The sequence below is a fragment of the Diadema setosum genome, chromosome 7 (assembly GCF_964275005.1).
Source record: "Diadema setosum chromosome 7, eeDiaSeto1, whole genome shotgun sequence".
In the NCBI taxonomy this organism is placed as follows: Eukaryota; Metazoa; Echinodermata; class Echinoidea; order Diadematoida; family Diadematidae; genus Diadema; species Diadema setosum.
This window is the reverse complement of record NC_092691.1, coordinates 32,744,742-32,757,360: the sequence shown is the minus strand read 5'-3', so window position 1 is coordinate 32,757,360 and position 12,619 is coordinate 32,744,742. Positions and strand designations below refer to the sequence as shown.

The 12,619-nt window shown below is 39.6% G+C and overlaps 1 protein-coding gene across 1 annotated transcript; it reads left to right on the top strand.

Annotated features, from left to right (window-relative positions):
* The first annotated feature begins 35 nt into the window (after nucleotides 1-35).
* Nucleotides 36-12,098, top strand: LOC140230694 (DNA-directed RNA polymerase III subunit RPC3-like). Its single transcript, XM_072310836.1, has 10 exons — nucleotides 36-195; nucleotides 1,725-1,980; nucleotides 3,011-3,205; nucleotides 3,954-4,051; nucleotides 4,484-4,588; nucleotides 6,429-6,602; nucleotides 7,793-7,972; nucleotides 8,681-8,916; nucleotides 9,260-9,409; nucleotides 9,868-12,098. The coding sequence occupies exons 1-10, from the start codon at nucleotides 49-51 to the stop codon at nucleotides 9,950-9,952; spliced, it is 1,626 nt and encodes a 541-aa protein (XP_072166937.1). The 5' UTR covers nucleotides 36-48; the 3' UTR covers nucleotides 9,953-12,098.
* Nucleotides 12,099-12,619: the final 521 nt, after the last annotated feature.

Sequence of the window (12,619 nt, the reverse complement as noted above, 5' to 3'; positions counted from 1 at the left end):
CATGCACACTGCTGCTGCTGCTGGCATTATCTTCAGAAGACGAACACCATGTCAGCTGTTCAAATCAAACTGGCTTCTCTCGTTATCGCTGAACATTTTGGCGATGTTGTTGAAAACGTTTGCACCTACCTTTTGAAGTATGGCTCAAATAGCTTACGAGTAGTGATTGCAGAAACTAAGTTGAGGGCCGATCAGGTAAGTCAAGAGGCCAATACTTGAGACACTGTTCAGTCCCATATATAGCACTTCTAGTTGTCTTCTTCTTTTTTTTTATTTTAACGACTACATCTGAATGACAAACCTCTCATGTTCTAGCTAGTATTCTACCATCAGACCATGTTGGAAATGCGTTTTGTGCCTGTGTAAATTGTCTCTGATATTGCTCCTTACAACCATACGAGTGTAAACTAATTTACTTGGGCTATCCTTAGTTTTGTTAATTCATTGAATCATGAATTTCTGCCTTTTTTAGTTTTAACTAGATTCTAATGTTACATTTTTCGTAGTCACTCAAACTTCAAAGATATCATTTTCATTTTTACTTATTTGAATCAGGATTTAGATTTTAATATTAACAATAACATTGTTAATAAAATGTTATGTTAGTTCATTTGCAGGTTGAGCGCAGGGCGCGCGGGCGAGGGCAGTCCTAGAAATCAGATGGTGAGATGCATTTTCCCATTGACATGAGTTTTACCATACTAGGTAGGACTCTGGAGGAAGGCCCTCTTGCTGAGGCTAGGCGCGGCCTGACCTGGGCCAGAGCAATTCAATGGATTCACAATATGGTGTGCCACCTACTGACCTAGTATCAGTCGCAGTGGACAGGCCGCAATCCGAAATGCCTCATTGGAAATGGTTGACATCGAAATCCCTGTGGTCTGGCTTGGTGTGCCTCTATGGGCTCTAATGCTCCAGCTATCTAGCTACTCTATCCGTACATTTAAAGAAAACAAGATGCGCAGTGTGAAGCGGGAGATACATAGAAACCCAGCTTGTGAATTTAACGGGATAGATCTAGTTACATAGTAGGTCTAACTAGTTAGAATTTTGGAGAGAAACCACCATTTATCCTCAATTTTCCATCTGAAAATCTGCACTGCACATAAAACCCAATGGCTGTGTCTGTTATGACTTATGTTATATTGTCTCTGCTACTTTTATCATGCAAGGAGACACCACTACAGACATGACATGTTGAGATAGCTGCCATATTAAGATGCACATGCACCAGAAGATAACACTGTTGGCTATTACCAGTGCATGTTGCCATGTATAATAATGTCAATGAAAATCGTGGACATACATACATGTAAAACTCCAAAAGCTTTGAAGACTCTCGCATGATAGCCAGTGAAAATACCTAGACATCTATCTGTACACACCATTATAGTCTAGACAGGCAGTATAGACAGCTGGGCTCTGCATGTTGATACCAAAGTTGAAAATTGGTCTGTCCACTGCAAGCAATAGGTGGCACACCATGTACTGTGAATCCACTGAATTAAGTTAGTTTTTCCATTTCCATAGCTAGGGAGGACAAAGTTGAGCCTAAATAGTGCATAAGCTTCGTCCCTCTGTCAATTCCTGTGCGACCGTGATGTGCACAAATCACATCTTTCATGTTACAGTTTTGCCATTTGTGTGTATTCCTCTTTTCATTCTATGCTGAATTCTTCAAGGGGCTTGCTTTATATACGAAAATGTCCTTGGTATTCCCATAGGTCAAGAAGGCTCTATGTGTCCTAGTACAGCACAACATTGTGACTTTTGCTGTAAGTCGGCGAGGTCTAGTGGAGTACACCGCTGATATTCAACGAGCCTTGCTCGTGGTTCGGTATGCTCGGTACATCTATTGCGCAAAGACTCTATATGGTGATGTTGGGGAGCTGATCATTGAAGAGGTGCTGCATCATGGGCAGATTCTGATGAGTACAGTCATTGAGAAGGTCAAGGAGAAACTCAAGGAGGCAATGGAAGGTATAGCCTTTGTCACAGACCTTTTCTCTGTAGTAATTGCAGAGGGAATTGCCTTATCTTTGTTTTTGAATTAATAAATTCTCTACCATCATTTGATAGGAAAAAAACCAACAAAAACCAATCAGTAGGGCTCTGCTTTTAAATAAAAAACACTCATGCATAGTGCATTTCAAACTCACAGGTGATCGTCAATTCTAGCAATACATTGGTCTCTAACTGACCACTTTTCAGAGCCAAATAATTTACAAGGTTCACTGGTTAGGCTTTCTACTTGCTTGTAAATGATAATATCATTCACAGATCTCAAAAGGTCAAAACACTCTGAAGGACTCTCTGGCAGATGCACTCACCTTTGCCTCTCTGTGCTCACAACTGTTAATGCTGACATTATAAGGACCTTTGGAAAAGGCTATGGCAGGAAAGAAAGACTTTTCATTTAATCTTATTTGACTTTTGGTTTCTTTGGCAAGATTAATTAAGAATCAGATGTGCCCAGAGCAGGGGGATTACATTTACAAACTCAGCAGATGACTTACCTGCCTTTGAGTAAAACAGCATCAACTCTTTATGAGCATACTGATTTTGCAAATACATGCAGACTCACCCAGGCATTGTCCAGGTTGTGATTATCAGGAAAAGTAATGTGACTGATTACTGTATATGCCAAATATTTTGTGAGGTTTTTTATCTTCGCGAATTTCGCGAGTCAGGTGCTATTTGCGAAATTAAAGACACCAAAAATAATGACTCTGATCCCGATATGAATGTGACGCACACATACATATTTTCTCCGTTCATTACAGCGCTTCACGATCGCGAATTTAACCACTCGCAAAATTGTCAGGAAGTCCCGATTCGCAAAAATTTAGACTCGCGAAATATATGGCATGTACTTGTCTGTAATAATTCAATTGTAATCCATGTATTTGTATTGCTCACAGGGATATACTCACAAAATATGCTGAAAAGTAGATGTAGGCACTGGTAATCACATGCCCTTATATTTGTTGTTATTTTTTTTTTTTTGCAGGGAATCAACTTGATCCCAGTGTCATCAGGGACAAGTTCATTGAACTTGTACATACACACTTCCTCCAGCGATTGCCAGCATGCAGTGACCCTGTGGATAAGGCCAAGGGGGATGACAAGACGTTGCCAGCCATACCTCAGCTGAAGATCAGTGACACAGAGCTTTACACAGTGCCAGCCCATCTGCACACCGAAGGTACACAAGAGCAGCATGCCAAATCTGATCATATTTATGTGCATACACTTTTAGAATGCATCCGAGACAGAGTTCGCAAAGCTGTGCTGTGTAGGCATAAACCCTGTTTGTGTGCCTAGTATTCTTTGCTATAGAGGCACTCAGTGATGTTCTTCCTCTGATTTGGCAAAGCAGTTTTAAGAAAACCACATCAGATAAAATCTGCTCTGTGATATTCCTTGTGTGACCCCAAATGGCCTAAACAAATTTCAGACTTGGATTTAGCTTTAGTCATTCTTAATTAGAAGGGGGGGGAGGGATATAATGGAAAGTGCTCAAAGACTCCTTAATTAGAGTTCTTGAGTTCAATACCTACATGGTGCATCCATCCCTGGACAGGGCATTTTGTTCATGAATCTTGTCCCTCTGCTCGACCCTTGTGGTAATATAATTATCTGGCAATATTGAGATTGTAATGATGGCAAGGCTTTGGGAAATGATGACATTGGTAAACCGTAACTGAGGATGAACATTGAACCCTTATCCATTACAAAACTGACTGACTGGGGGAATTCTAATGTGTCATATCTTTGAAAGGTGACACCCAGCCGAGACATGTGCCGTCTCCATACGTCACCACTTTTCAGAAGTTGAAGCAGGAGCATAAAGTTCTCATGAAGAGATGTAGTGAATGCTTTTAATACAGAAGAACAGCCCATTACAGTATTTACTTTACTTAACTGAAACGTGTTTTGGTGATGTTGATCAGGGTTTAGGAAAAGGAAGAGGTCAACTGGAGATGTTGGCCAAGCAGAAGGCAGCAAGAGAGCAAGGAGTTCATCAACAAGTTCAGCTGATGGCAAAGAGGTACGTTTGCCCTCATTTAAGTTAACCCCTTATGTGCCCAGGCATTTAGCTTAATTGCCAAACTTTCTCATCAACATTCAGTAATCCACCCAAACCTGACAGAGTTGTAAAGTCATCAAGCGCACTCAGATGTAGTGATGTGTATATGAAACAAGCATTGCTACCATAATTGATCTTACAGTAGATGAAACCACAGATGCTTTGTGACAGGGCAACATAATTCAGGCTTGCTGATCTCACAAAATGTTGGGGATGTTTAGAATCGATATGAGACATTCTCTCAGTCATAGTACTGCCTTAGTTTTGGCAGAGTTTTCCCCTCAATTGTTAGTTTATTGCTTTGTTTGTTTGTTTTATGTGTATGTGTTTTTTAACTTCATTAGTCTTGGGTTTTTTGTGTGTTTTTTTTTTCTTTATTCATAAATTTGGCAGCTACCTCCAGATGATGGCATCTTTTGGCAGGTGAACTTTGAGCGCTTCCACCGGTACTTCAGGGATCAGGACATCATATCGGCCATCACGCAAAGAATAGACAAGGTACATTTCACGTAAACTCCAGAGTCTGTAGATACTGGGCCCAACTTCTTTGCAAGCTATGTCACATTTGCCCTGATCAACTTTGGTACTCTTTGATATTTGATTATAGCACAGAAATGCATTGCATTGATTTCAGTGCTGCAAGTTGTATTTGTCTGAATTGTGTCTCAAAGTGAAATTGATGTTACAGGAAGAATGAAGACAATAATCTTTTCTGACATAGTCAAAGTCTGTCCATACTTCCTGCACAAAGATTATTGACACTACATTACACTGGCATATAATTTATCCACATTTGAAACATGGAATTCATGCTACTTAAACTTGTTTCATTTTCATGAGGTGGTAAGAAAGTTGAAATCAAAGCTTAAATCAATTGGTATTGTTACCAGAAACATGATTATTCACTATGAATTTGCCTTTAAAAAGTCCCAATGAGTCTGACGATGGTGATGATAATGTTATAAAGAGAAGATGTTGTCTTTTTATGCCTCCGCCACGAAGTGGTGCCGGAGGCATTATGTTTTCGGGTTGTCCGTCCGTCCGTCCGTCCGTCCGTCGGTCCGTCCGTCCGTCCGTAATGAATTTTGTGGACAAGGTAACTATCGAAACCTGTTGAGGTATCCTAATGAAACTTGGCATGTATGTGTCTTAGGGGGTGAAGTTGTGCCTATCAACTTTTGGGTGCACATGCTCAAGGTCAAAGGTCAAAAGGTCAAGGTCAAATACATAAAATTTCACTATTTCCACCATACCTTTTGAATGCCCGAAGATATTTTCTTGAAACTTAGTGTATACATGTTTTACCCAATTAAGATTCTCTGGTGAAAGTTTGGGTCATGAGGTCAAAGGTCAAAGGTCAAAAGGTCAGGGTCAAATACATAAAATTTCACTATTTCCACCATATCTATTGAATGCCTGAAGAGATTTTCTTGAAACTTAGTGTATACATGTATTACCCAATTAAGATTCTCTGGTGACAGTTTGGGTCATGAGGTCAAAGGTCAAAGGTCAAAAGGTCAAGTAAAAATATTAAAACTTCTTTTTTTTTCTCCGTACCTTGGAAAATTGTTCAAGGTATCTTCATGGAACATAGTATATACATGTACTGACTGGAAGTGATTATCTAGAGAATGTAGGGTTCATGGGGTCAAAGGTCAGGGGTCAAAGGTCAAGTGCAAGACTTCAAAATGTTACTATTACCCTCATATTTATGCAATGCCAGCAGGGTTATTTTTTTACACTTGGTGTATGCGTGTGTAACCTAATAGAAATTCTCTGGAAAGTTTTTTTTTCTCTTTTTGCCTCAAAGGTCAAAAGGTCAAAGATCAAGTGAAAGTGCTGAACTAACTTTTTCCTCCATATCTCGGAAGTGGCTAAAGTTACCTTGAAACTTAGTACATATTATGCATGTTCTACCTGAAAGTAATTATCTTATGAATTTTAGGGTCAAGGGCCAGATGAAAATGGTAACAATTTACTATTCAATTCAGAAATTGCACTTTTTCTCCACACCTGTACCTTGAAAATTACTCAATGCCTAAATGTATGAATGGGTCAAAGTCAAGTTAAAGTCCTTAAATCCCTAGATACATGCTCTCCTATTCATCCAATTAAACCTACATCAAGGAAGGTGAACATTCAACACATTTGTGACAAACTTGTCATTCCAATATTTTGCCAATTTTGTGAAAATGTAATCACACAGTGTCCACATGTACTATCTAGACCTATTGGGAAAATCATGCATTATGGCGGAGGCATACCAGTCGCCAAAGCGACATTTCTAGTTTGTCAGTGACATCCCTGGTTACGTCTCATATTTCCATCTTTCCTCCAGACAGCGGGTGAGGTCGTGAGGACCATGCTGAGGATAAGCGAACTGACCACCGACTTCATGGCCAGATCTACCAAGCCACTTAGCTCCCATGAGATCTCCCGTCAGTTGCCCAGTGACTGCAAGCTAGATCACCGGCGCCTGGAGCAGTACATGAAACTACTCATAGATGATCAGGTATGGTAGCTTCTAATGTTAATTCATTTGAATTACCTGAAGACAACACTAAAGAATGTGACCCTGTGCCTATGCACTATTGTCAGTAGATATTTCATGTAGGGAAGCCCAGTCAGATTTAAAGAGTGATTCATGTATTCATAACATCTTTTGAGGAAGATGTTCCAGATTTAAGGATACTTGATGTTTGCAATCCTTCTGCTTTGTGTTTTGAGATGCTCCTTTCATAACTTTGTCAGGTTCTTAAATAATGCAAAAATGTATTTACTTTGCACAAATATACTTAAAGGTTCTGTTTACCTTTGGGAGTCCTCAGTGATTTTAAAAATGTTCAAGGTATCACATTTGATGCATATGTGTAGGTTTGTTGTATCACAAAACATCCTACCATATAAAATTTTTGCAGTAAAGCCCAATTATAAGATATAAGGAAATATCAGTATTTTTCTCAACAAACCATAATTGTATACCGTTTAGGCTGGAAATTTTTCATTATAACTATTGTTCACATTTTGTGTATTTAACAATACTTAACATCGATTATACAGATTCAGATTTTTACAGTGGTTGTTTCTATCCCTACTCACATTTTAGAACTATTTTAAAGCACTAATGCCGGGCTTTTGTTTCATCTGCAAATGGTAAATCATGTCTTAAAGATGGTATTCCTCATGATTCAGATGATGTTGAAAATCAGATTGAATACTGAGGCAAATACATGCATAAAGATGCATAAAATAACATTGTTTATGAGTCAGATGATGTAGCAAGTTAAATTCAAAGTCATGGAATAATTTCAACAAGGAAAACCCATGCACATTTGCATGAGCTGTGAATGGGTACGTTCAAAGAGGTACAGTTGTAATCAGTGTAGAGATGTTACAGATAAGATGAAAATGAATGCTTTCAGCAATGGGCTTTGTAGAAAAAAACAGCAAGAAAGTTATGACTAGTGTTTGTAAAATTCAAATGTCAGTACATGTGTTAATCTGTTTAAAACATAGCTTGCATCCTTGAGTGAGTGATCAATACATAAGTTCATGTGTGAAGAATAAGAAAGTAGTAAGAAGATAGGATATATGATGTATAAACCTAGTGTATGTGGAATGTCCAGTCAAGTATCCAGATGAAGGAGAATTCTGACCATCCTTTTGCTGTTCTTTTGGTGTAACCATATCTTTTTCTCATAGACCATGATTGTGAGGAGGTTTAGCGACGCCGGTGGTGGCACCTACGACATCGACCTAGAGCAGGCCTCTCGCATCATCTGCACGGCCAACATCGAGTCGGTTGTCCAGGAGCGGTTTGGCTCCAAGAGCTACCGCATATTCAAGACCCTTCTGATGAAGAAGTACTTGGAGCAGAAAGAGGTTTGTGTGTCCTCTCTCAGGGGGGTAAAATCCTGCTGATATTTCCAATTCAAATGTCAAGATCACTTCTAGTGTGATTCTGCTGCTGTCCGAATGATGTGGTCTAGACTGTAATACAAACTTTCAGAAAATTACGCAAATTATTGCAAATTTGAACAAAATGTAAAATTGTACTCTTGTGTTGCTGCTCAATGTCGAACAACAAAGTGTAGTAGTGCTATATATCAAATCAAAGGATTCCAAACAAATGAGCATGTAACAGTTCTGCCAACAAGAAGAGATGATTTTCTTATGGTCAATAGAAGTGATTTTTATAGAAATGATAGAAACTGCAGAGCAGTAAAAACTAGTGCAGGAATCTGATTGTTTTTGATCTATAGATGTCATGAACAATTCTCTGTTAATTTGTGAGTTTGAGGAATTTTACATTTGAACAAAAAGTGCTGTAATGAAATTTGGATTAGACGATTAATATTGCTACTGAAATTACAATTATGTCCTTGTTGAGTGTGGAGATTATTTATGGTAGAAATGTGAGTTGAGGGAGAGTTTGATTGTATGAATGCCAGTAGTGAGCAAACAACATTTTTGAACACACAACATGTGAGTTTGTGCTGTCACAAACTATACATTCACTTTGAGCAAAGATTCTGACATTAAGAAATGAAATGATCAAATGAACCAGATTTTGTTGTTTTTTCTATCTAGATAGAAAACTTTGCCCTGATACCAGCAAAAGAGGCCAAGGAGTTGGTGTACCAGATGTTCTCGGAGAACTTTCTCAGCGTGCAGGAGATCCCGCGCACCCCTGACCACGCCCCATCCCGCACCATTTACCTCTTCACTGTCAGCTTGTGTCAGGTCAGCCACATGCTGATGGAGCGCTGCTACAAGTCCCTCATCAACACCATGCTGAGGAGGCAGTACGAGTCAGCAGAGAACAGGTAAATAGGGTTAAACCAGGGAGGACAGTTCACATACCAAAATCGACATGGGTGGGACTGAGTGAAAAAATGTTTCACCAATCAAATCCACTGCACAAATGCTATTTGACATATGGCCTCTGCTAGATGTTATTTGGTTCTTATGTTTCCTTTTTCTGTCAGTCTGTTTATTAATTTATTCTTAAAACGGGAATAAGATAAAATGAACCTGGCATTAAAATTACATGCTTTTAATGTGAGTTGTATTCTTGTGCCCATAGTGCAGTGACTTTTAACTAAAAAATTAAAAGACCATGCCAATCCAAAATGTTATAACTTGCCCGACATTGTCTCCATTTGCCAGGAGGTTAATTGAGAAGGAGCAGAGGGTGGAGGCTATCACCGCCTCCCTCCAGGGCTCCGGGGCTGACCCCGCACAGGTGGAGGAGATTGAGAAGATGATGACACCCCTTGAGAAGCAGCAACTCCAGAAGTACAAGAGGAGGATAGCAAAGTGAGTGCCATGTCCTTTTACTACTTTTTGAATTTGTCATTACTCTCTCCTCCTCTTTCTCCTCTGTTTCTGTTATTCTTTGCTTCTTCTCCTTATTTTGTAATTGTTTTTTGGTAGATGATATTTGCTGTTGTCCAACAATAGAAGAATAGGTTGTGATTGATATACATATTTATGTTGAAGAAGGATTGTAATATACAAAATTTCAAAGATGTAAATGTCCTCATTACATAGAGCTACAGTAGGGATCATCAACAATATGTGACAAATGTTTACTCACAAATAGACTGGAGTTAGGTTTGAGAAAGTAAGTTGTGACTTATCTTGTTCTTACATCTACAAGCATTTTGCTGTCGAATGTGACTGTCAGGCATACAGCTGCATTTGTGAACAAGGAGGCCATTCCCCCATTAAATCTTGTCTTTGCTTCTCTTTTTCTCCCATTTCCATGGCACCAGACTGGAACAGAGTGAGCTTCAGGTGGACCAGACAGCGCTCGTCCTGAACAACTTTGTCATGCAAGAGGCCAGTGGGAGATCATAGCACAGCGGGTGTATTGGAGTACTTTTTTAGAGGCAGTGATGAATCATAGGGGTGCATATGTTTCACCCTGTACCCATACATTTATTTCTGTGTTATGCACGGACAGTCACACAAACAAATGGAGCTAAACAAGCAAGGGTATGTTTGTTTTAACACCATCTGTAAGATATCTCAGACCTCCAGAAGTCATGTCACATTGTTATCAAGAATCTAGTGGATTGAACTTTCCTCGGCTTCTTGTTGGATTACTTTGGACTTTTCCAGACTTGTACCATTGTTGCAGGTATTATAGATTTTCTTTCACCTTAAAAGCAAAGGGGAGGTAAAGCATAAACACAATATTTGTGTATTTCTGTGCCTTGATTTGTTTGTATCCTTCTCCCTTATCTTGCAAGCCTGTACAAGCGATGAGAGTATGAAGGGGGCCTTTGTAACTTCCTGGTAGACCGAATACACGACATTTTCTTTCTCAAGCCCCTGTTTTAACAAAGCCTTTCAAACCAGAGTTACCGTGACAACATACATGCAATCTTTTACCCTGCCTATTGAAACGGTCCCTGCAAATTGTTGCTTGGACGTTGTCGTGGTAACTTTTGCCCAATTCTACGCTGGGTAGCTAGGGTAATTACATGTACCTTGACATTACCCCAGCAACAGTTCTCTTAAAACGCTCTGCAGTAACATTCCTTTGATATACTCAATACACATGCGCAATAGTCAAAACAGAATGACGCACCGCTCGCTGATGACTTGCATGGATTGTAACCACACCCCCTTTCGCACATGAATGGGTAGGTTGTTATGGAAGCCTACCCAGAGAAGGTTTTTGGTTTGTGTCTCTTAAAATTGTACCCCTTGCTCTCTCCTGCCAGAGGCAAGGAATTTTGTTCTCCAGATGTTGTTCGACATTGTCAGGGTAAGGTCTGATAAAACAGGGCTTCAATCTCTATCTGTCAATGTTTAAAGTCCTTAAAGATAATAAAAAGTTTTGGTACCTCAAAAATTTGCTTGTCTTAGTTTGTGTTTCAAGTTAAGGTACCTTTCATGTAACTAACACTGTGAGACTTACTCGCCCCAAAGTGCTCTCATGTCTTAGTAATCATGCAATTAACTGCGACCAGCAGCCCCATACGCATAGCGACCAGCAGTCCCATACGCATAGCGTAATCGGGCTTCGCATTGTAGCATTCAGGATCATGACAGATTTAGTATCGCGGGATAAATGTTAACTTAAAATCCCAACAATTCTTCAATTTGAAGACTTACCAATTAAGGTGAAGTATTGAAAACAGGCTTCGGGCAATGTTTGGTTCTGCCTATAGTCCCTTTCTGTTCGAATTGATGACTGAATGGACTCGGCCGAGAGGACCTTGGGAGAGCTACATACACCATGTACACTGAATACTACAGCCAGTGCATGCGAACACATCACATGTGCACAATTTCAAATCCCATATCAACGGATCAGATGTTTGTGTGCGCATGCGCTGGCCGTAGTAGTCAGTGTATGCATCGGTGGATCGGTCCATGGTGTATGTAGCTCTCCGCGGGTACCCGCGATACTAATTCTGTCATGATCCTGAATGTTACAATGCGAAGCCCCATTACGCTATGCGTATGGGGCTGCTGGTCGCAGTTAGCTATGCGTACAATGGGCTGCACGCTGCTGGTCGCAGTCAGTGGTTTCGTACAATATTTATCGACGCTGTACGGCGACGGCTCTGGTACGAAACCATTATTGCATGATTACTAAGACATGAGAGCACTTTGGGGCGAGTAATTCTCACAGACAACGTACTTTAACGTGAAACACAAACCAAGACAAGGAAATTCAGGGAAACTTTTGAGGTACCAAAACTTTTTATTATCTTTAAACTCAAATATTTCTAAAGTACTGTTTGTTTGTTTCCAGTTGAAACATGTTCTCATATCCCCCAACCCAATTCCCAATTTCCACCCTCCCCAAACAAAATATATTCCTTTATGCAGACACCACTGACAAATAGTGTGTTCATATATTGTGTATGAAGAATTACCTGGCCAAATGAAATACTTTTCTTTTAAACTCTGTTGTCTGTTACATAAGATGTTCTAACCCAAAATGGGTAAATGATGTTTATATGAATAAAATTCATTTTTAAATTCAGTTTCACCGTGTTTGAGAGGATGTTGATACAACTGTCTGGTCATGTACAGATAGCAGTAAGTGCTACAATGTTGAGAAAAGAAAGTGTGTGTGTGTGTGTGTGTGTGTGTGTGTGTGTGTGTGTGTGTGTGTGTGTGTGGTGAAAGAAAAGGGGAATAGATAAACAGAGCAGGAGGCTGGCAAAATGATATAAATATGTATAATGTTGATGAGTGGATATTGAATAGGAGGAAGAAATTCTTTAAGGCTATTTGCAGATGACAACATTACAGCATAACAGCTCTTGTCATTAATTTTGCAGTCTCTCTCATAAAATTTCCTCACAAAATTATGACAGTAAATAGGCCAACTCAGGCCTGGTCTCGCACATATTACAATGAGTCTGTTATTAGTTTCAACTCTGTTTCAACTCTGTTGAGTGTGTTTGTGTGTTGACTGTGTGTGAAATTGTTTGTTTGTTTGTCTGCTTGTTTTGTCTAGCTCTTACCATCCCTGTATCTCCTTTCACTGTATCTCTACAA